Source organism: Mustela putorius, unplaced genomic scaffold, assembly GCF_011764305.1.
Source record: "Mustela putorius furo isolate JIRA1106 unplaced genomic scaffold, ASM1176430v1.1 tig00000873_pilon_pilon_pilon, whole genome shotgun sequence".
Classification (NCBI taxonomy): domain Eukaryota; kingdom Metazoa; phylum Chordata; class Mammalia; order Carnivora; family Mustelidae; genus Mustela; species Mustela putorius.
This window is the reverse complement of record NW_025421504.1, coordinates 3,255,434-3,275,092: the sequence shown is the minus strand read 5'-3', so window position 1 is coordinate 3,275,092 and position 19,659 is coordinate 3,255,434. Positions and strand designations below refer to the sequence as shown.

Sequence of the window (19,659 nt, the reverse complement as noted above, 5' to 3'; positions counted from 1 at the left end):
AGCTGTGTCACGTGAGTGAACGGTCCGCCTGCCCTGTGCCCGCCGGCCGGCTCGCCCGCGGCTGCAACTGGAGCCAGGCGAAGCGATGGTGTCGTAAGCCTGCTGCACGACACTTGCCCCAGGTTCACTTTCACCTCCCGCCAGTGATCACCTAGGCACTACTGCCACCGGCCACGGCACAGGGCACAAGGCACAGGACGAGAAGGGGCCACGCTGCTCGCCAACGCCAGGGACCCCAGGCCCACTCTTCACTCTGGGCATCTCCTTGTCACGGACTTGCACTGTTCTCTGCATAGATATTCTGGGCACCAGTCCTCTTTCAGACACACCACGGCAAATGTTTCTCCTTGTCTGTGGCTCACCTGTTCCCTTCTACGGTATCTTTAAGAGCATAAGTTTTAAATTTTGATAGGCTCCAATGTATCCACTGCTTTAAATCTATAATATTTTAAAATGTGAAGTTAAGAAAACTATCATCCGGGGCGCCTGGGTGGCTCAGTGGGTTAAGTCTCTGCCTTCATCTCAGGTCGTGATCTCAGGGTCCTGGGATTGAGCCCTGCATTGGGCTCCCTGCTCGGCAGAGAGCCTGCTTCCCCTGCCCCCCTGCCCACCTGCCTTTCTGCCTACTTGTGATCTAATGTCTGTCAAATAAATGAATAAAATCTTAAAAAAAAAAAAAAGAAAGAGAGAAAGAAAGCTATCATCCCAAACTGACAGTAGGGAGCCCGGAAGTGAAGACGGGTTCTCGGGAGGCCTGCGCTTCGCTTGTCTCTAACGGCACTGCCCGCACACACTTGCAATAACAAACTCCAACGGTCTTAGGAAGCCAGACAGGGGACTTAGGCTTAGAAAAATACAGACATGTAGTGAGTTAGAGACAGCCCAGTTAGTGCATTAAATACTTAGAAAACGGTCTGGGAAGCCCATTCAAAACTAAACTCTGGAGGTCGCTGACGCTTTGTGCCGTCACCCTGCAAACAGCCCTCGTCGGGTTGCACTAGGATGCCCATGTCCATGCTCTGCTCCCAAGCGTCAGGGAGGCACGAGTGAGTCCCTTGGGGCACCCACACACAGCTGGGCACTCCAGCCTTTGGAAACGGTGTGAGTGGCATTAAGCTTTTCCTGGACTCAAAGAAAAGCACAAACTCTACAATGCAAACACAGTGGACAACAGAGGGAAGGAACGCTAGTTCGCAGAGTCCCTTAAGGGCTGTTTCGGGTCTGGGGGCATCTGGAGTTCTCTGGCTCAGTGTCCCTCATGATGTGAGAGGCTGTCACCTGTCAGAGCCCCTGCACGGAACAGGGGGGACAGAAAACATGGGACCCGTGCACTTGCCAGGGACCGAAGATGGAAAGTGCCCCCCTCCCGTATGTAGGCCACAAGCACAGGCCCGATGCTCACTGAGGCTGCGGCCACGACACCCAGTGGCCGGCTGGACAGACTCACCTTTCCTCTGTGGACCCGAGGTTTTCAATTTCATTAGCTACCTCTGCTATCTCATCCTTGAGCCTCTACAAAACAGACAGGTCAGAATTAGCAGGAGGGGCCGATGGCCGGTGAGAAGAGCCTCTCTAACAGCTCACATAACTCTCTCCAAACACAAACAAGACAAAATAAGCCAAAATGAAATAAAGTAAGACAAACCAGGGGAAAAAATCGTTAACATTTGGAAAATCCATCTATTCGACAAATACGTGCTGCGCTCCTACCAGACGGCACATGTTTCAGGGAACACGGAGGTGGAAGAGGCCACTCCTCACCTCCAGGAGCTCACTGTCTACGGAAGCTCATCATCACAGACGCTGCGTAAAATACGTACTTCTCCCCTGAAAGGTGGCTGATACAGTCTATCAGATCTGCAGCCACTACGTGCCTGTGTCTGCAGACTCAGGGCGAAGGGGCCCCCGGCCCAGCCTGTCGGGCCAGCGGCGCTGGGGCTGGGCTAACACTGCCGCCCAGCCGCGGGCCACGGGAATGTCCACCCCAGCTCCCGGCTCTCTACCCCCGCCCCCTTTCATGGGTAACATCACACAGACCCTCGGAATGGACAGGCCCAGCGAAGGGGGCTTCGAGTGAGGAACGGCTAAGACTTCCGGGGAGAAGTGAGTTGGGGGGAACCGGAGGGGGAGACGAACCATGAGAGACTGTGGGCTCTGAAAAACAATCTGAGGGTTTTGAAGGGGCGGGGTGGGCCTGCCTGTGGTGGGTGTCACGGAGGGCACGGACTGCATGGAGCACTGGGTGTGGTGCATAAACAATGAATTCTGGTACACTGAAGAAGAATTTAAAAAATTAAAAATTAAGAAAAGAAAAACTTCCGAGCATTTACCAGTGAAACAAAAATCAAAGAATTAATGCAAATGATCCAATCCTACTGAAGTCAACACCAGAGCAAGTTTTCTCTTTGCACACTCTGCAGCTCGGGGGTTCCAGGGCATGTTCCCTCCCTCCCCGTCCCACCCCCGAAAGCCCAAAGGCTTTGCGAAGAATTCTACAAGACTAACACCTGCTGCCCCAAGGGCTAAAATCATCCAACCAATGGCTTCTATGACTTACGTCCTACAAAGTTTCATAGTTACGCAAAGGATCTTAGAAAAATGGATGAAACCATGCTCACAGCTGAAGCATGTCGTGGGGCGTGGGGCCCCGTTTAACCCTGACAGCAGCCTCCCAACAGGTGCTTTCGTGCCATCTCACGCGGAAGAAACTGAAGTTCAACGAATCCTTCAGCTGAGATCGCTCGTCCAGGAAGAGGCAGCGCCAGGGTGGGACGTGGGTCTAGCTTAGCCCAAAGTCCATGTTCCAAGCACCCAAAACCTCACCCAAGCCCCCCTCGGCAGTGAGAAGCCCGCGTGGGAGTCAGGGGGCCTAGGCTCCCCTGGTTCTGGCAACCGAGCAGGCGGGTGAGGCTTCACAAACCACCTAAGCTAGGCCTCCCTCTTCTCACCGGGGAAACCAAGGTGGTTGTCGGTCACTACGCTCTGCTCAGAGCTGGGGCGGGGGCGGGGGCAGGGGGGGGGCGCTGGTGTCAACTCGAAGATGTCACAAGGAGACCTTTGTAAAGGACACCTGTCACACCACATGCGTCACCGCCGTGACCTCCTACCTGAATGTCGGCCAGCAGCTCCTGCTTTCTCCGCCGGATGTTCTCTAGCTCCTGGCGCTCCTCTGCGGTCAGGTCACTGGGAACTACAAGAAAGGAGGAAATGTCACTAGGAAAGCTTTCTCTCACCAAAAATACACAGACTCCGAGACCACAAAAGGACAAGGACACACGGAAGAACTGGAAGCCGGTTTGGAAATGCGGACAGCTCCGGCTCCCTCAGCTTCCCCGAAGGAAGACAGCACCCTGCTCACAGAGAAAAAGCTCGCTGGAGAGCGCTTGCCATGGAAACGAGAGAGAAAAGGCCGCCTGAGGTTAGATGAGGTCGGCCGGGGAGAAAAGGGGACTGTCCGCTGAGCCCTGGCCATCTTCAGCCCTGTCAGCGGGGACGCTTCTGGCCCCCATGAACCCGTCTCTTGAGGCCTCAGCCCCCTCGTGGACCTCCCCACCGACCCGGAACCACTTCTGCGACTCCCTGAAGTGGGGAGGGGGTGGTCCCTGCAAAACAACATGAACACTTCTGTGCCATTCGGGGACAGACCAATCCGCACACAGAGAAAAAATGCCCAGAAGGATCTAGCCCAGCCGAGTGCCGGCTTGGCTCTGAGATTTTGCTCTCTGCCTTACATGCTCTCCTGAGCCCATCCTGAGAACACAGTCACTGAATTCCTGTCACAGGACACGTCCCCCTCTGAGGCCACAGCTCCTCACCTCCAGGAACAGGGGCTTGGGACAGCAGCCCCTCGGTCCGAGGGGAACACAAGCACTCGGGTCAGGAAACCCTTGGCTCAAACCCCGCCTCCGACCTGCCGCACATGGCCAGCCGCCCGCCCGGCCCGCGTCCTCAGCGTTAGGGCAGACGTCGCGGCCCCGCACTCGTCAGGCTGCGCATCCACCTGAGGAAGCGCCCAGAGCCTGCCTGGCGCTCCATGGAAGCTGGAGAGCGTTGGCGACCGCAAACGGCACCCAGCTGGTTGGAGGGGACAGCACTGGCACGAGTCAGAACCGTGGCGACTGAGCCCGTGACATGGGACCAGGCCCGCGTGAGGGCTGCGTGCGATCCACGCCAGAGCTCGTGTGCAAGGTACAAATGCCTCCGCAGTGCATTTTACATCGACCGCATGCGGAACACATTACTTGATGAGTAAAATACACTATTTCAACCGCTCTCACGTGGGCTACATACAGAAAGTAACACTGCATTTAGTGGCTCAGACTACATTTCCACCGACAGCACGGAGCAGGGACAGTGGCTCTGCCTGAAAACACAGGACCCACAACTGTGTTTCTGTGACACTGAGACACTACTGCGGTCACAGCCCACTTACTTTCCCAAAACAGTTTATACAAATCACAGAAGACAACAAGAGAGGGCAGAAGCAATAAAGATGATGTCTAGAGCACAGGTCGACTACCTCCATAAGACAAGCTGGCTTTCTTTTTAAGCAGGCTGCACACCCAGCACGCAGCCCAACGTGGGGCTTGAACCCACAACCCTGACATCAAGACCTGAGCTGAGATCAAGAGCTGGACGCTCGACCAACCAAGCCACCCAGGTGCCCCTAACTTCTCCTTTACGCAGAGCTCCCCTGACCCTTCTCCAGAGAAGTGTCTTTTAAACGTCCCCAAGACGCACTAAAACATGCATCTGCGATCACGGCCTGATCTGAATACACAACAGTACCAAAAATGTACCTTCTTCACGGGACAGCCACTGGCATTTTCTATCCTTTCCCCTTCGTTCTCTTCACGGTGGCTGGGACGGCACAGCCTAACGCACCGAGTCCCACAGTAGGAGGCACCAATGCCGGAGACTGGAGGCTGCCGGCAGATGACGGAAATCCGGCCCGGGTCACCTTCCAAGAACGGCCTCGCTGCATCCCTGGAACTCCAGGGAACGCTCACAGCGCCGCCTGAGCAGCTGGACCCGGGACGCGTCAGCTCAGGGCAGGGTGCCCGCCGCTCCGGAGCAGGAGACTCTACGGACACGTGCTCCGTTCTCGAGAAAAGCACACTTGAAGGAGGCACTCTAATTTCTCTCCATCTCGGGACGCCTGGGTGGCTCAGTTGGTTAAGCAGCTGCCTTCGGCTCAGGTCATGATCCCAGCGTCCTGGGATCGAGTCCCACATCGGGTTCCTTGCTCTGCAGGGAGCCTGCTTCTCCCTCTGACTCTGCCTTCCACTCTGTCTGCCTGTGCTTGCTCTCACTCTCTCTCTCTCTTACAAATAAATAAATAAAATCTTTAAAAAAAAAAAAAAAAAAAAAATAATTTCTCTCCATCTCACAGAGCAGACTTTGTAGCCCATGAAGACTGGAGGATCCCTTTAAGAAATAATTTACTGAGATTCTAGAAGACAAATATTCTTCTAACGTAACATGGTTTTGGAAATTTGAGGCAAAAGTTCATTTGTAATAGTTATTCCGTGGGGGAGACTAACCAGGTTGTGGTTCTGAAGGCACACGATGGTGTAATCAGATCACCGCGTCCCTACCCAAGCAGAGGCAAGACTACAGCCCTCGGACGAGGCTGATGAAAAACAGACCGAGCATGGAGAAAATGTGTATCTCAAGACTTGCTGTGCGCCCAGAGAAGCCAGTGTTTCTCCTTCCAGAGTGGAAAATCTCTGCGGTTGCTTTCTTCCCAGAACCTCACGCTCACCCGGTCCTGGTTAGCCTCCGCGCATGACCACTCTACGGGAAGGTCACCCTGGAGCCTCTGGGGCACCGATTCAGAACCTGCTGCTGATCCTCCCCTGCCAGCACAGGATCTTGGAAACAGTAAAGGAATCTTTTAAAAGCTATAAACTTCTAACACCAAAAAGGCATGGAGAGGGGCCTATGGCAGAAGAGGTTTCAACAAACTTCTGGGACAGAGAACAGGGTGCCAACTCCTCCTTCGGGGGCTGCGGGGGCCCGTCCCGGCCTGGTCTGCAGAGCCCGGCACAGTGCCTGACAGAGCACAGGCTGCGGATGTCCGCACCCCCGGCCGAACAAAACCGCTGAGCAAGCAGCTGAGCCGGGAGACCGGGCACTGCCCTTCCGGCGAAGCCGGATCCCGCCAACCAGACGAAAGCAGAGCGTCGATGCACACGAGGCCCGCCCCACACACGGAGCACCCATTCGACCTTCTGCCGCCGCATCTTACACCACGGAGACGGCGGAACCTGCACCCCAGACGAGCACCAGCAAGGCAGGGAACAGAAAACCCATCCTGGAGCCGAACAAAAGAAGACTTCAAAAGAACAGAAAACTCTGGAAAAGGGACAGCTAAACAAGACGCTCCTGGAAATTAAACCCATTTTTGTCCCCCAGCTTCCTCCCATCAAAAAGGGGTTAAAAGATAGAGGCGGGGCACGTGCAGAACTAAGAGCAAAGAGACCTGAAGACAGAAGCAGAGACAGACTCACTCGGAGAGACGCTCACTGTAAAAATCCCCAAGTCAGAGGATTCGAAATGATCCTAAACCTCCATGAGCAGGAAGGGGAGGAGGTGGCCGGTGTGACAGTGGGAGATGGAGGAGGGGCTTTCGAGGGTCTAAATAAAAATGACTTTGACCCTAGAATTAATTCGCAGTCGATGTGGAGGACAAAACAGGATCATTTCAGACACAGGAGAGCTCCTTCGGGAGGAGGAGGAGGACACCAGGACGGGGCAGGAGCAGCCTCGGGAGCCCGAGGGAGCGCACGCACACACACACACACACACACACACGCGGCCGGCAAGCAGCCCATGGCAAAGAAGGGACGGGAAGACCACCAAGGAGCATTTCTAAGATGTGGAGGCACCACGGGGCTTTCTCTCAACGAACAAAGAGGATCCCGGGACACAGAGCAACAATGAAGGAGATCGTGAGGCAGCCACAGCGGGCAGCGTTCAGGGGAGGAGGCGAGGAAGCAGAGTCCTCTGGGCCTCCTCGCCGGGGGCAGCTCCCGAGAGAGCGCCAGGCCGAAGGACCCCCGTGTAGCGGTGCGCACGGCCTCTCAACCCCTGGAGTCGAACCGCAGACGCGGCCCGATGGGTGCCCGCAATCACGTGTTATCAGTCGTGCAGGCCAGAACGAGGGGGCGGGCCAGGGGCGGGGGAGGCAAGGCGGGTCCCCACGGCACCTGATTATAAAACCAGGGACAGAGCTAACAGATCAACGAACAAGAAAATGAGGCTGTAAATAAATAAAGTTGTAAATATGTGTATGCAAGTTCCAAAAGTGGAAACAAAGGAACCAAACACTGAGGAACCATCCAGAATGGACAGCCAGAGTGGAGAGAACCATGTGAAGTGGGAGAGGTCGAGGGACCACCTCCGACTTTGACAAACCCATCAGTGGGATGAGAACATTAACATGCACTTGGCAGCTACCAGAAGAGGAAAGCCAGAAAAAGTGAATGGCTAGCGGCTGCTTCTGGGGAGTGGGTCTGCGAATAGGGAGGTGGGTCCTAGGAGCTCCTGAATACTGGCTCAAAAAATACATGTTGGCACTACTGCATTTTAAAAAAGGTTTTATTCACTTTTTTGAGAGAGAGTGCGCACAAGAAAGCTGAGGTGGGGGCAGGCAGAGGGGGAGGGAGAAGCAGGCTCCCCACCGAGCAGGGACCCCCCCCCACCCCCCCCCCCGCCACCCCAGGACCCCAGGATCATGACCTGAGCCGCCCAGGTAACCCAATACTACTGCACTTTTAAAATGGAAACTTTGTGAAAACATTCGTCTGTGGTCCCTAGAGAAGACAGGCCTTCTGCGACCCAAGGTCAGAAGGGATCAGCACCGGCTAATCTACAGCAGGAATAAACAAAACGTGTTCCCACGTGGGCCGACCTCCCGACATCAGCCGCAGGGTCTCCCTGCCCACCGCGTTCCAGCCTGAGCCGCCTGCGGCCACGGCACTGCCTGCCTTTGGGTTCAGCAAATCCCCCGAGAACTTCTTTTACAGAAGGGCTGGTTTGCATCTCATCGGTCTCATGCAGTTCTCCCTGCGACAGGAAACAACCCAGCACCCTAACCCACGCTCCTCCTGCACCGAAACTCATCAAGGGCAGGTCACCCCCTCACTTCAAGCCCTCGTGCACACACTGCCCCGGAGGAAAGTCAACGCCATGGAGAAAATGCTTCCCTTCACTTAACAGCAGAGAGGATCCAAACCATGGCTGGGGAGGGAGGGGGTCTGGGACCCCCGGGATGGGGCAGGCCATGCCAGGGCAGTTAGGCAAGACACAGTCGCACACACCCCACACCCCACGTGCCTGGAAAAGCAGCCTGGGCCCCAGCGAGGGCACGTACCAGTGCCACGGCTTTCCCTCGAAGCCATGAGGGTTAAACAGAAAAGATCGGCTGATGGGCCAGATGGCAGAGAAACAAACAACTCCTCCTCCCCCGACTGCCACGTGCTGCGGCCACGCTTCTGTGCCAGGAAGGCGGCTAAGCCCCCTTCTCTCGAAAAGAATGGCAACCAGTGAGGCAGCAGCCCAAGCACAAAAGATGGGGGGCAGAGCGCCTGGGGGTCTAAAGGCCTCTGGGACGCACTCCTGCGAAGGTTAATTTACAAGGTGTCCCCCTTCCAGCAAGGGGGCCAGTGCAGGATGGGCCCTCCCCAGTCCCTTGCGGGGTTCCAATTCAATGCAGGGGATTAAAGTGTGGACAACAAGGGACCATTGTGCTCAGCTGTGAATAGAAAACCCACACAAGGGAAGCTTCCATTTATTTCTTTATTTAAATGTTGCTCTGCAGATTTTACCAGTCGCAGAGCCCCACAGCCGCAATCGGCTCCATCCAGCACATACAAAGGAGGTCTGTCTTAAAGGGACAGCTCCCACAAACAAGCACATGGCGGCTATCCCGCTGGGCTCAGCGGCTCCCCCTGCCCGGCCCCCCCTCCGCAGGCAGGAGCAGGTGCCCAGCAATCCGCCATGAAGTCCGACCAAGAAAGCAGTTCTTCTGAGAGCAGTTCCTGCTCAGCAGGAGCACAGGCGGCCGCCGGCCAACACGGACCACTCTGCCCTACATCCCTGGCAGTGCTGAAGGTGTGCTTCGGGACAGAGACACCACTCGCGGAGGTCCTCCGGCGACACCAGAGCCCTCTGCCTGGCTCGAAAACACGCCACTCGCCTTGTTTCCAACCGTGACCATCCATCGTCGCCTTCTTATATGTAGCCCCTGCCTCTCAGTGGGTAAGAGGGGTCCAAATTTAAACCAGCACAGCAGGGAAATGTTTTAAGAAGGGAGGCCAAGAATCTAGAAAGGTCCTTCTCCCCCCCCATGCCTGGAGAAGGTAAACAGGCAGGAGAGAACACCCTAGACCAAGTTCCCACCCAGGTTAGGGAGGGCATCAGTGTGTCTGGACACGCCCCGGGACCAGAGGTACCCGCTGGCGTGAGCAGGGCCAAACCTTCGCAGATCTGTATGTTTTATGAGACTGAAAATACACAGCTTCAGACACCCGACTGGGAGCCCCGGCTAGAACAGAGCAGCAGTGGCAAAGTACATGCTTTCTCATACCCTCTCTACAAAGTGCTGCCAGAGAACCCAGCCACTTACAAAAGCTTCTGGGTTTGAGAGGACATATCTGGGACGCTGTCCATGGGAGAGAAGGCGGTTTCCTCCCCTCCAAAGACTTAAAAGGTGGAAGGACCTGCGGCTACCAACCTCAGACCTCTGCAGATCCTACCGGTTTGATGCCTCACACGGCCGCACCCGATGGGCTGAGTCACCTGGTCTCCCAGGAAATCCCAGTGACTTACAATGTGAAAGACTCAAGAGATTAGAAGGAACTCGGGCACTCCAGTTCCTTCTAATCTCTTGAGTCTTTCACATTGTAAGTCACATTGTAATCTCACATTTCAACAAACTTGCACAAACCTCTCAATCCCAAGCTGACACCGGAGGACCTGGGGTCAGATCTTTGCGGCAGGGATAAGGCGGCGACCCACACACAGAGCAGCTCTGAGTAAAGAGCAGCACAGGGACACGGAACACAAAAAGCCGCGATGACTAAGGAACCGCAGTGAAAGCCTCGGTTCCGAGGCAGAGACAGGCCGCAGGACGGCCGGCACGCGCAGACGGCAACCTGGGAGGACGCACACAGCACGGCGACAGGACCGGAGCCCGAACCCGGCTGCGCCGGTGAACCGCCAGGGCGGATGATCACATCAGACCTTTACAGAAAGTCTGCTGACTTTGGAAAACCAATGACTCTTCCTTCCTACTAAGTCAAGACCAGGCATTCTTTCTAACCTGCATACAGTGTCATTCCACATCAAGAAGGAAGGACAGCCTGACGCCAGCTACAGCCCAGATGAACCCTGAGGACAGCAGGCTCAGGGAAAGCAGCCAGCCAAAAAAAGCCACTTGCTGTAGGATTCCACCTCCCTGAGGGCCCCAGAGCAGCCAAATCCACAGACAGAGAGTAGGACGGAGGCTGCCAGGGGCCGGGGGAAGGGAGCTGGGGGGGCGGTGCTGACCGGGGACCCAGTTTCCATTTTACAAGGTGGAAACTTCTGGAGCCTGGCTGCACAACACGGACTATCCGGAGCGCGACCGAACCGTCTGCTTGCGACCATCAGTTTTACTTCGAGTGTACGTCACCCTCATGAAAAGTGAACGAAACATACGGAAAGTTAAGGGCAGTATCCTGACTCCCTGATTTCTGCTCACTGTGCTCCTGTCCCCCGACCGACTTACGGCCATGTCTCACCACCAATTTATGGCCTAGGAGATTTTCTTTTTTTGAAGATTGATTTATTCATTTTCAGGGTGGGGAGAAGGAGGGAGGAGCGGCAGAGAGAGAGACGGTCCCAAGCCGATTCCCTGCGGAGTGCAGGGGCCTGATCTCATGACCCGGAGATCACGACCTGAGCTGAAACCCAAAGTCCGACACTCAACCGACGGAGCCACCCAGGCAGCCCTGCCTAGATTTGAAGGAACTTGCGCAGGAAACGCAGAGCAGGAGTGAGATCAGCACGTGGCCCACAGCTGATACTCAGCACAGAGAGGCCAGCGTCCCTCTAGCAAATGGCCATGTGAACATTTACTAGTCTAGTTTAACTTCTGTCCACACGAAAGCCACCAAGTCTCCTACGTAGGAGGAAGGACAGATACATTAATGATTTTACTGCCATTTTCTGCATCTTTAAGAAAAACTCTGTTCCAGGGAGGCGCCTGGGTGGCTCAGTGGGTTAAGCCTCTGCCTTCGGCTCAGGTCATGATCTCAGGGTCCTGGGATCGAGCCCCGCATCGGGCTCTCTGCTCGGTGGGGAGCCTGCTTCCTCCTCTCTCTCTGCCTGCCTCTCTGCCTACTTGTCATCTCTCTCTGTCAAATAAGGAAATTAAAAAAGAAAGAAAAAGAAAAGCTCTGCTCCCGCCTCAGTCTCGGAGCGGCTCATTAGTCCAGAGCAGCTACCCAGGGTTGAGGGTGGAGGAGGACCCCTACTGGGGGCACTCCTCGCCAGGCCATTCCTGGATCTCCGGCCAAGACCCTCACCCTGCCCCAACTGGAATGGGCGGTCATCATCACGGCCCTTCTCAAACGGGAGAACAGGTATCAAACAGCCCCACCGATGCCCAGCTGGCTCAGGTATTGGGGCAACTCGAGATGGCAGGGCTGCGAGTTCGAGCCCCATGTTGGGTGTAGAGATCACTTAAAAACAAAAGCTTTATTAAAAAATGAAAACAAACCCACACAGCCCCATACACTTAGAGGGAAAAAGGGTATTCTGTCCTCTTACCTTACACACAGAAGGGAACGGACACATTTTATCCAGGAAGTCCTAAAACTCCAGCACTAACCAGCCAACCAAAGGGAGATGAGGTCAAATTTCAAGGTAGTAAAAGAGACGAAATCATAAAATTGTATCCTTAAAGTTTGGTTTAGAAAAGCAAAGTTAGGGGCGCCTGGGTGGCTCAGTGGGTTCAGCCTCTGCTTTCAGCTCAGGTCATGATCCCGGGGTCCGCTGAGCAGGGAGCCTACTTCTCCCTGCCCCCCGCCCCCCGCCGCCACCTGCCTCTCTGCTCACTTGTGATCTGTCAAATAATTAAATAAAATCTTAGAAAAAAAAAAGAAAAACAAAGTTAACATCTGCTTTCAATGAAAGGTAAAAACTAGAAAACAATCTAGAAACCTCTCCACCTTTTCTCAAGCCTGACAGCGATAAGATCCGCTCTGGCTGGAGTTCTGCAGCAGGATTCTCTCAGGCTTCAGACTTCCACTCTCTGTCTGCAAGGCTGTCTTTAAAAGGATCACAGGAACGGAAAGCAGAGCTGGAACCAGCTCAGCAGGGGACAACCATTTTCTTGCCTGGCCCCCTTAAGACAGGAGGCAGAGTGCTCAGCTCTTGGGGAAACCCTGGGAATTCCCTACCCAACAGACCAAGTCATCTGCACTCGCCACCTCTTCTCCCAGGAACACCCCTGTGCCCGATGCGGTACCCCTCCCGTGGCACAGCTGTGTGGCCACACCCCTTTCAGTCCAAAACAGAGGCTTGCGGGGGGCAGTTTAAGAGGTCAGTTTTGTCTCACTTCACCTGCTCCTAAAACCTATTTGTATGCCAGCTCCTGGTAAAACCCTTATTTTTTGGCACACTAAAATATTCTCTGTCCGTCTGATCGCCGGAACGGACCCCTAGGATGCAATGAAATGTGCAATTCCAACTCCTTTTCTGGGCGTACTGCTGGGAGGAGGACTAGCCACTCCCAGGAGTGGTTCCAAAGTCCTCAGAGGCACGCGAAGCTCACGGGCTTGGTCCAGAGGAGAGAGATCGTCCTGCATCCAACCCTCTCTTCCGGCTGTCCTGTTCCTCACCTCGCCGAGCCGGGGCCACCAAAATTGGCCATCAGCTTGCTCCTGAACCTCAGGCCTAAAAAAACCACACTGAATACTGGAACATCTACCCCAAGAAGCCAGTGGAAAAACCCTAGGAGGAGAGAACACGCAGAACCCCGAGGCGGTCATGCAGAGAGGGCCGCGTGCGCAGCACATCATCGGCTGTGCTGCTGGGGGGGGGGGGCAGCAGAGCATACCCGAGCGGACCACACTCTCCGCATGATGCCCCGCGCGCCACCACCCGGCCTCTTACCCAAGGCGAGTCCCCTCTCCGGCAGCCCCCGCAGCCCCCGTCAAAGCCTGGGCCGCTGGTCGCTCTCCGCTTCAGAGGCCATGGTGGGCCGACACCGCGGCCCCACGGCGCCAGACTCCCGGGAGCTCCCGCAGCCCCCGGCGGACGGAGGGACGGAGCCAGCAGGGCATGTGTGCCGGCACAGCCAGGGTGGGGGAGGCAGCCCGGGAACAAAAGCCGAGTGGAAACCTTGGACGGAGAGGGAGAGGGAGCCGATCCTGGCGGGGACAGAGATGGCCGCGGAGCTGCCGCCGGCTGACACTCGGCGTGTGTGCGGCTCAGCTCAGCTCCTCGCGGGCGTATTTCCATGAATGCGATTACAGCCGGCCCCTCCTACTACCCCCCACGCGGCCTCCTGGGGGAGGGGTGCAGATCGCTCGCAGGCTGCGCTCGCTCGCTCTTCTCCACCCCAGAAGCAGGAGGCTGATGGCTGCTTCACTGAGAGGATGTTAACCCTTCCCTGAGGTGCCCTCTCCTTACTGAGCAGAGACCACGGGGCAGCCCCACGGGGCGGGCCGGAGGAGGCTGTTCCGTCGCACTCGGCACCTGGCCACCCCTCCTCCTGCCCTGCACCCCGGCAGCAGACAGTCATGGGGACCAAAGGCCCCCAGGCTCCGGGGCCCAGGCCTCCCGTCTCCACACAGGTGTGCTCCGGCCTTTCCAGCAGAGGCCTGGCCTCCCACTCCCACACGGGAGGTGGCAGCACCGCATTCCAGCACATTCTGGTTAGCAGCAGCTTGGCGAGCTGATCTCAGGGACAGTACCGTAAGGTGGCCGTTGACACAAAACATCACTGCAGCCCAAGAGCCGTGGCTCTCAAACTCAGAGGACCCGGGGACAACCCACGGGGCACCCTTAAACACACAGACTTTAAGCCCCAGCACCCAGGACGTGGGTTCCACATTAGACCGGAGCACGAGATGACTCGAGGCAGCTGTCTTTAGCTGGTGAGGAAGAGACACAAGGTTCTACAATCAAGTGCCAAAGAAGCACTTTGGAGGAAAAAGAGAAGAGAAACCACGACACCAGCTCGGGGCTCTGTGACCTCCTGCCGGTCGCTCTCCGTCACAAGGGCGTCCAGGCAAAGCAGGGGGTTGAGCTGAGCACCCCCACCACCTCACCTCCAGATGGGACAACCCACAGTGTCTCTAGGCGTTGCCACATGTCCCCCGGAAGGCAGAACTGCCCTGCTTAACCACCACTGCTCCCCATGACCAACAATGGAGAAGACAAAACCATCCCCACGGCCCCCACCCAACTTCCAGTCTTCGGTCCTTAGGAAGATGCTGGGAGGAGGGACCCCCGCCCCCCGCAAGGCCTGGCCCCACCCCACCCCTCGTCCTACTAACAGAGGCTGCATGCCCCTGGGGATTCCTTGTCACCAGCACAGGGTCGCCAGACCTGACCCAAATATCTCAACTCTGCAGCCCAGACTCCGTCTTTGAAGAAATAGTCATAATAGGAACTATTTTACTTCTGTGCCAAAATGGCAGTTCTCATCTGTAAAATCTTACCAAGTCCATGAAAAATAAACCTCAGAATTACTCACGAACCCTCTGCTTTGGGCGGCAAAAGGAACGAGCTTTCAACACGGCGCACCCGGAGTCCCCACCTGACACAGTCGCTCCACTGGAAAGCCAGCCGCTCCGGCCTGCCCCCGGGAGGGCCCTCCTGTCCCCCCAACTCTCACTCCCAGTCTCCCTTCACTTCCCTGTGTCTCGGGGCTCGTGCTCACCGACCCTCAGAAGCTACCACTCGCAGGGAAGACTCTGGGGCCACAGCGGACAGACTCCCCTCTCATCCCACACGTGCTGTGACCGTCACCTGAGCATCTCAACCCACGCCGCCCCTCCGTGTCCACTCATGCAGCCTACCGTCGGGTGACGCGCTGTCCTTCCAGGGGGCTCCCCTGTCCAGCAGTGGCCCCTGCTCTACGTGAGTAACCAACCGGGGCTCTGCCTGCTGTTCTGAGGCAACACCACTGTTTTATACACACACAGAGCAGGGACGTCCCTGCTGGTGGCTGCCGACCTCTCACCTCCTGCCTGAGACTCAGTCACGGTGCCCCCAGGCGACCACGCCCACGGCCGCCCCGCCAACGCCATCGGAGGACCTGCCCATCGGAGGACCTGCCGCGGGGCTTCACCTGCGGCCTGGGAGCCGGGGCAAAGGTTCAGCCTGAACCCAGGCCACAGGCGGCTGCGAGCAGGACCCAGGACAGTCAGTTCTCAGCACAGGACACGGGACGTGGACAGACGAGAAGTCAGAGCAATAAGCTACCGACAGAATGGCTGCAGGGTGGTCCTCCTCGTGTATAGAGAGGACAGATGCTGAAATAGCCCCAGATCAAGTTCGTGAAATCACAGTGATCAAACACAAGGACCGTTCCCAGACTATCTAGTCATCTCAGGAAATCCACCGAGAGAGACAATAAGAGTTTTTAAAAATGGTTTTCTCAGACTGCTAATTAAACAATCTTAAAAAAAAAAAAAAGGTGTATCACCATAAGCAAGGCGCCCTGTGAGCTACCGAGAAGATACAGAGATGGCGAGACACGGTTCAGCCCCCAAAGAGCTCACATGTCACTATTCCCTTGGAAGGAGGAAGAATCAGGCGGGTACGAGAGAGGACACTGGCAACAGGTGAACACGGCAGCCACGTGCCACAGGCTGCCCACGGGGGCTGAGGCTGCAGCCTGCTCTGAAGGCCGGAGCCAGGAGGGAGAGGGCGCGCCAGGCTGGGGAGAGGGACAGGTGCGTGAGGGAAAGGGGCGAACATTCCGGAAAGGTGGGGGGAAACTGGAGCCACACCGTGTCCTCTGACTCTGACACGAAGACCTCTGGATTCTGCCCCTGCCGGGGCCCCCAGCTCCCCCCACGGGCTGGCACGAGACGTCCCTGCGCAGGGCTCACGTCCTGCCCTCTTCCCGCCAGCACAGCCTCAGACACATGGAGCCGGCCCCGGGGAACCCCAGGACGCGTGCGGGGCAGTCCGCACCACTTACTCGGTCATCGGAGGTAAATTCCTATACTTCAACTCGTCAAGGGCCCAAGTGTGCTAATCCTCGGCCGGAGGCGCTGCCAAGCCCCAGCGGACCTAGGCAAAGCGCCACGCCCCAGCACGCACAGTGGACAGAGAGCCCGGGTCTCAACCCCCCTTCCTGGCACATGGCAACTGGGGCGCAGAGCATCAACAGCTGTACTCCATTCCTGACACTGAGACGTGCTTTATTTTTCTTTAGTAAAAGCTAAAGCATAACCACTTCTTGCGAGAGGCGAAGACTGACCTCTGTCCACGGAGAAGGGCCTGCAGACCTCTTGAGAGAGGAGCAGTGTCTCCTCCAAGCCCCAAGTGGGAGAACCTGGTTCCCAGAACCAGACACCGACCCTTACTGGAGCTGCCCGGGGTCCAGAGAAGGCTTCCCGAAGTCTGAGAGAAGCCGAGGAAGGGAGGCGGCCCCGGGCTGGGCACCCACCTGCTGCGTCCTGGCCGGTCGCGGGGGCCGCTCACGGGCGGGCCGCAGCTGGGGCAGGCACCGAGGCCTGGCCGCGGGGACGGGGCCCCTCCTAGCACCAGCGCAGGCCCAGCGCCCTAGGCCTTGCATTCTGAGAGGCTGCTCTCGGGGTTCTGCACCTCCTGCCCTCGGCATAGGGCACGGCCGAGCCGGGAGCAGCACCGCAGGGAGGCGGCAGCAGGAGACGCCGAAGGTCGGTGCCTCGGTCTCTGCCCTCGAGACCCCGGCTGGCACCTCTCCTTCTCCAGGATGAGCTCGGGAGGAGATGTGATCCGTGGGGGTGGGGGCTTTGCCTGTGAACCCCTGACACTGGGAAGGTTTCCGGTGGCACTTGTCCCTCTAGTAAACAGATCCCCGCCTCCTGGTCGCCCTGCAGATTCCGTTGTGACTGGCTTCTCTGGACCAGTTGTCTTCTACCCCCAAGCCCCAAACCCCCAGAGCCAGCATGTGGCAGGGCCAGCCTCTCACACAGGCAGGACAGAGTCACCAGGAAAACCAAGGGAGACCTGAGCGGAGGCGGGAAGACCCCAGCAGGGAGAGGTCTCTCCCCGGTGTCTGTATGTCACAGGTCCTAAAAAATCTCCAACGAGATTTTTACAGAGATGACACAAATGAAGTAATAATAAAGTTCTAATGAAGAAGTTTATACACAGATAGTCCAGAAAAGCATGAGAGAGAAAAAAAGTGCCATGAGAGAGTCGCTCCTGGAGGCTGACCCATGAGGCTCGGTGACAGGGGACAGCACAAGGGACATTCGAGAGACGCTGACCCACCTGGCAGCGCCTCGGGTCACACAGTCTCGGGAAGAAATGACAAACAGAAACAAATGTAAAGAGAAGTGTGCTGCCAACCCCTGGCGGTGGGGCAACAAGCCAGCCAGTCACCGGGGGAGACGCGGCGGACGCCCAGCTCATTTACCACAGCATCAATTCCAGCCGAACCACGGACTTGAACGTAGAGAAGGAAACCATCCCAGTTCTAGCATAAAGCACGGATGACTCCGGTCACCATCTCAGACAGCCTGTCTCCCGCAGGAAGACGAAAAGCTTCTGGGTGGAAACGGAGCCCGACCAGCTAAAGGCCAACAGCCGGGGACAGCAAACACAGAAGCAGGCGCCAGGGGTCATTCTTCAGTCCCCAAGGAGCAGCGGGAAGCCCAGGCAGACGAAGACCGACACCACCGGCAAAGGACATGGAGGCAGATGCTCCAGAAAAATATAGACGGCCTGACACGGAAAAATGCCTGAACTCTCTAGAAACAGAGAATTTAAAACACGCCAATTAACAGCATACCATACTGCTCCCCAACAGTCGGGCAGAAATTAAACGTCTGATGACATGGGGGACCCTGACAAGGGCGTGGGGGGCACACGAGCGGCCAGGGGCGTGTAACCCGGCACCGTCCTTCTGCTGTACCAAAGCTCAAAAGCCACGGACCTGTCCATTCAGCACTTCCGTTTAAGAACTGACCCAACCCTTAAGGGGGTAGGAGAAGAATCAACGAAACAAGATGGGATCGGGAGGGAGACAAACCATAAGAGACTCTTCATCTCACAAAACAAACTGAGGGTTGCTGGGGGGAGGGGGTTGGGAGAAGGGGGTGGGGTTATGGACATTGGGGAGGGTATGTGCTTTGGTGAGTGCTGTGAAGTGTGTAAACCGGGCGATTCACAGACCTGTACCCCTGGGGATAAAAATATATTATATGTTCATAAAACATAAAACATTTAAAAATTTAAAAAAAAAAACCTGACCCAACCGACATCCTCCGGAAGTTGCGAAAGTTACAAAGTACTTAAACACCACGTGGTCCCGAGAAAGGAGGAGCTGATCTGTGAGTGACGGTCTAGAAAATTCTCTAAGACATCCTCAGTGTGACCAGCAACCACGGAGCAGCAGGGGCACCAACAGACTGGAGAGAGAGACGCACCTGAAGCTGGGCGCGGACCCTCCTCAGAGACCAGGGCCGGGGTCGCCTCACGGTCTACCTCTCTGTGCCAGGCTCCACAACTAAGGCCAAGCTTTTTTTCCGATGTTTTTTTGTTTCTTTGTTTTTAAGATTTTGTTTATCTATGTGCGAGAGCACGAGCAGGGGCAGAGGCGGAGGGAGAGGGAGCAGGAGCCTGACGGGGGGCTCGATCGCAGGACCCTGGGATCATGTCCTGAGCCGAAGGCAGAGGCTTAACCCACTGAGCCACCCAGGTGCCCCTAAAACATCATTTTATGTTGACATTTCTATTCAGACAATGTATGGAAATGCCACTGGCCATTTACCCCAAAATATTTACTCACATTGATGCCTAAATATGCCCTTTGTGGGAAAAACACACTTGGATTCTGCTCTAAGGCTTTTTTTTTTTTTTAAGATTTTATTTATTTATTTGACAGACAGAAATCACAAGTAGGCAGAGAGGCAGGGAGAGAAAGTTGGGGGGGGGAGCAGGCTCCCCACTGAGCAGGGAGCCCGATCCCAGGACCCTGAGATCATGACCTGAGCCGAAGGCAGAGGCTTAACCCACTGAGCCACCCAGGCGCCCCTGCTCTAAAGCTTTTAGCACCCACTGTACCTGCGCCATGCTGCTGTGGCTTTGTATGTGGGACTCCGTCTGAAGTCTCTGCATCAGTGTCCTGAACTCTTACCAGAAATACAGAAGAACAGAGACTTCAGATACCAGAAAGAAAAGAGATGCAGAGAAGCCACTAACCAGGAAAAGACACTGACCGGCTCTTCCGTGACAGCGCTGTGCAGTAAGGAAGAGCTTCTTCTCTTAAGGAAGGCGGGGTGTACTGGTGTGAGTCTGAACCCCCAGCAGAGGTGACCTGCCCGTCTCCGCTTCCCCCAGCGTGTCACCGGCCTCTACAGAGCCAGGCACATCACATCCTCGGGAGACGCGTGCGGGGGGTCACGAGATGGCTGTGCCCTAGCTGTGCTCTTGAACATG

At 56.2% G+C, this 19,659-nt stretch overlaps 1 protein-coding gene across 4 annotated transcripts in view; it reads right to left on the bottom strand.

The window, feature by feature from the left end:
- The window catches only part of CYTH1 (cytohesin 1), a 79,552-nt gene that overhangs the window by 17,607 nt on the left and 42,286 nt on the right, over positions 1-19,659 (bottom strand). For 3 of the 4 annotated variants that reach the window (XM_045085797.1, XM_013054355.2, XM_013054356.2), the window contains exons 2-3: positions 3,108-3,190; positions 1,448-1,512 (exon numbers count right to left, since the gene is read on the bottom strand). In XM_045085797.1, coding sequence (XP_044941732.1) covers positions 1,448-1,512; positions 3,108-3,190 — 148 coding nt within the window. Of the gene's footprint in view, positions 1-1,447; positions 1,513-3,107; positions 3,191-13,164; positions 14,344-19,659 lie in introns of those variants that run through there. The other variant, XM_013054357.2, reaches the window with a different exon arrangement.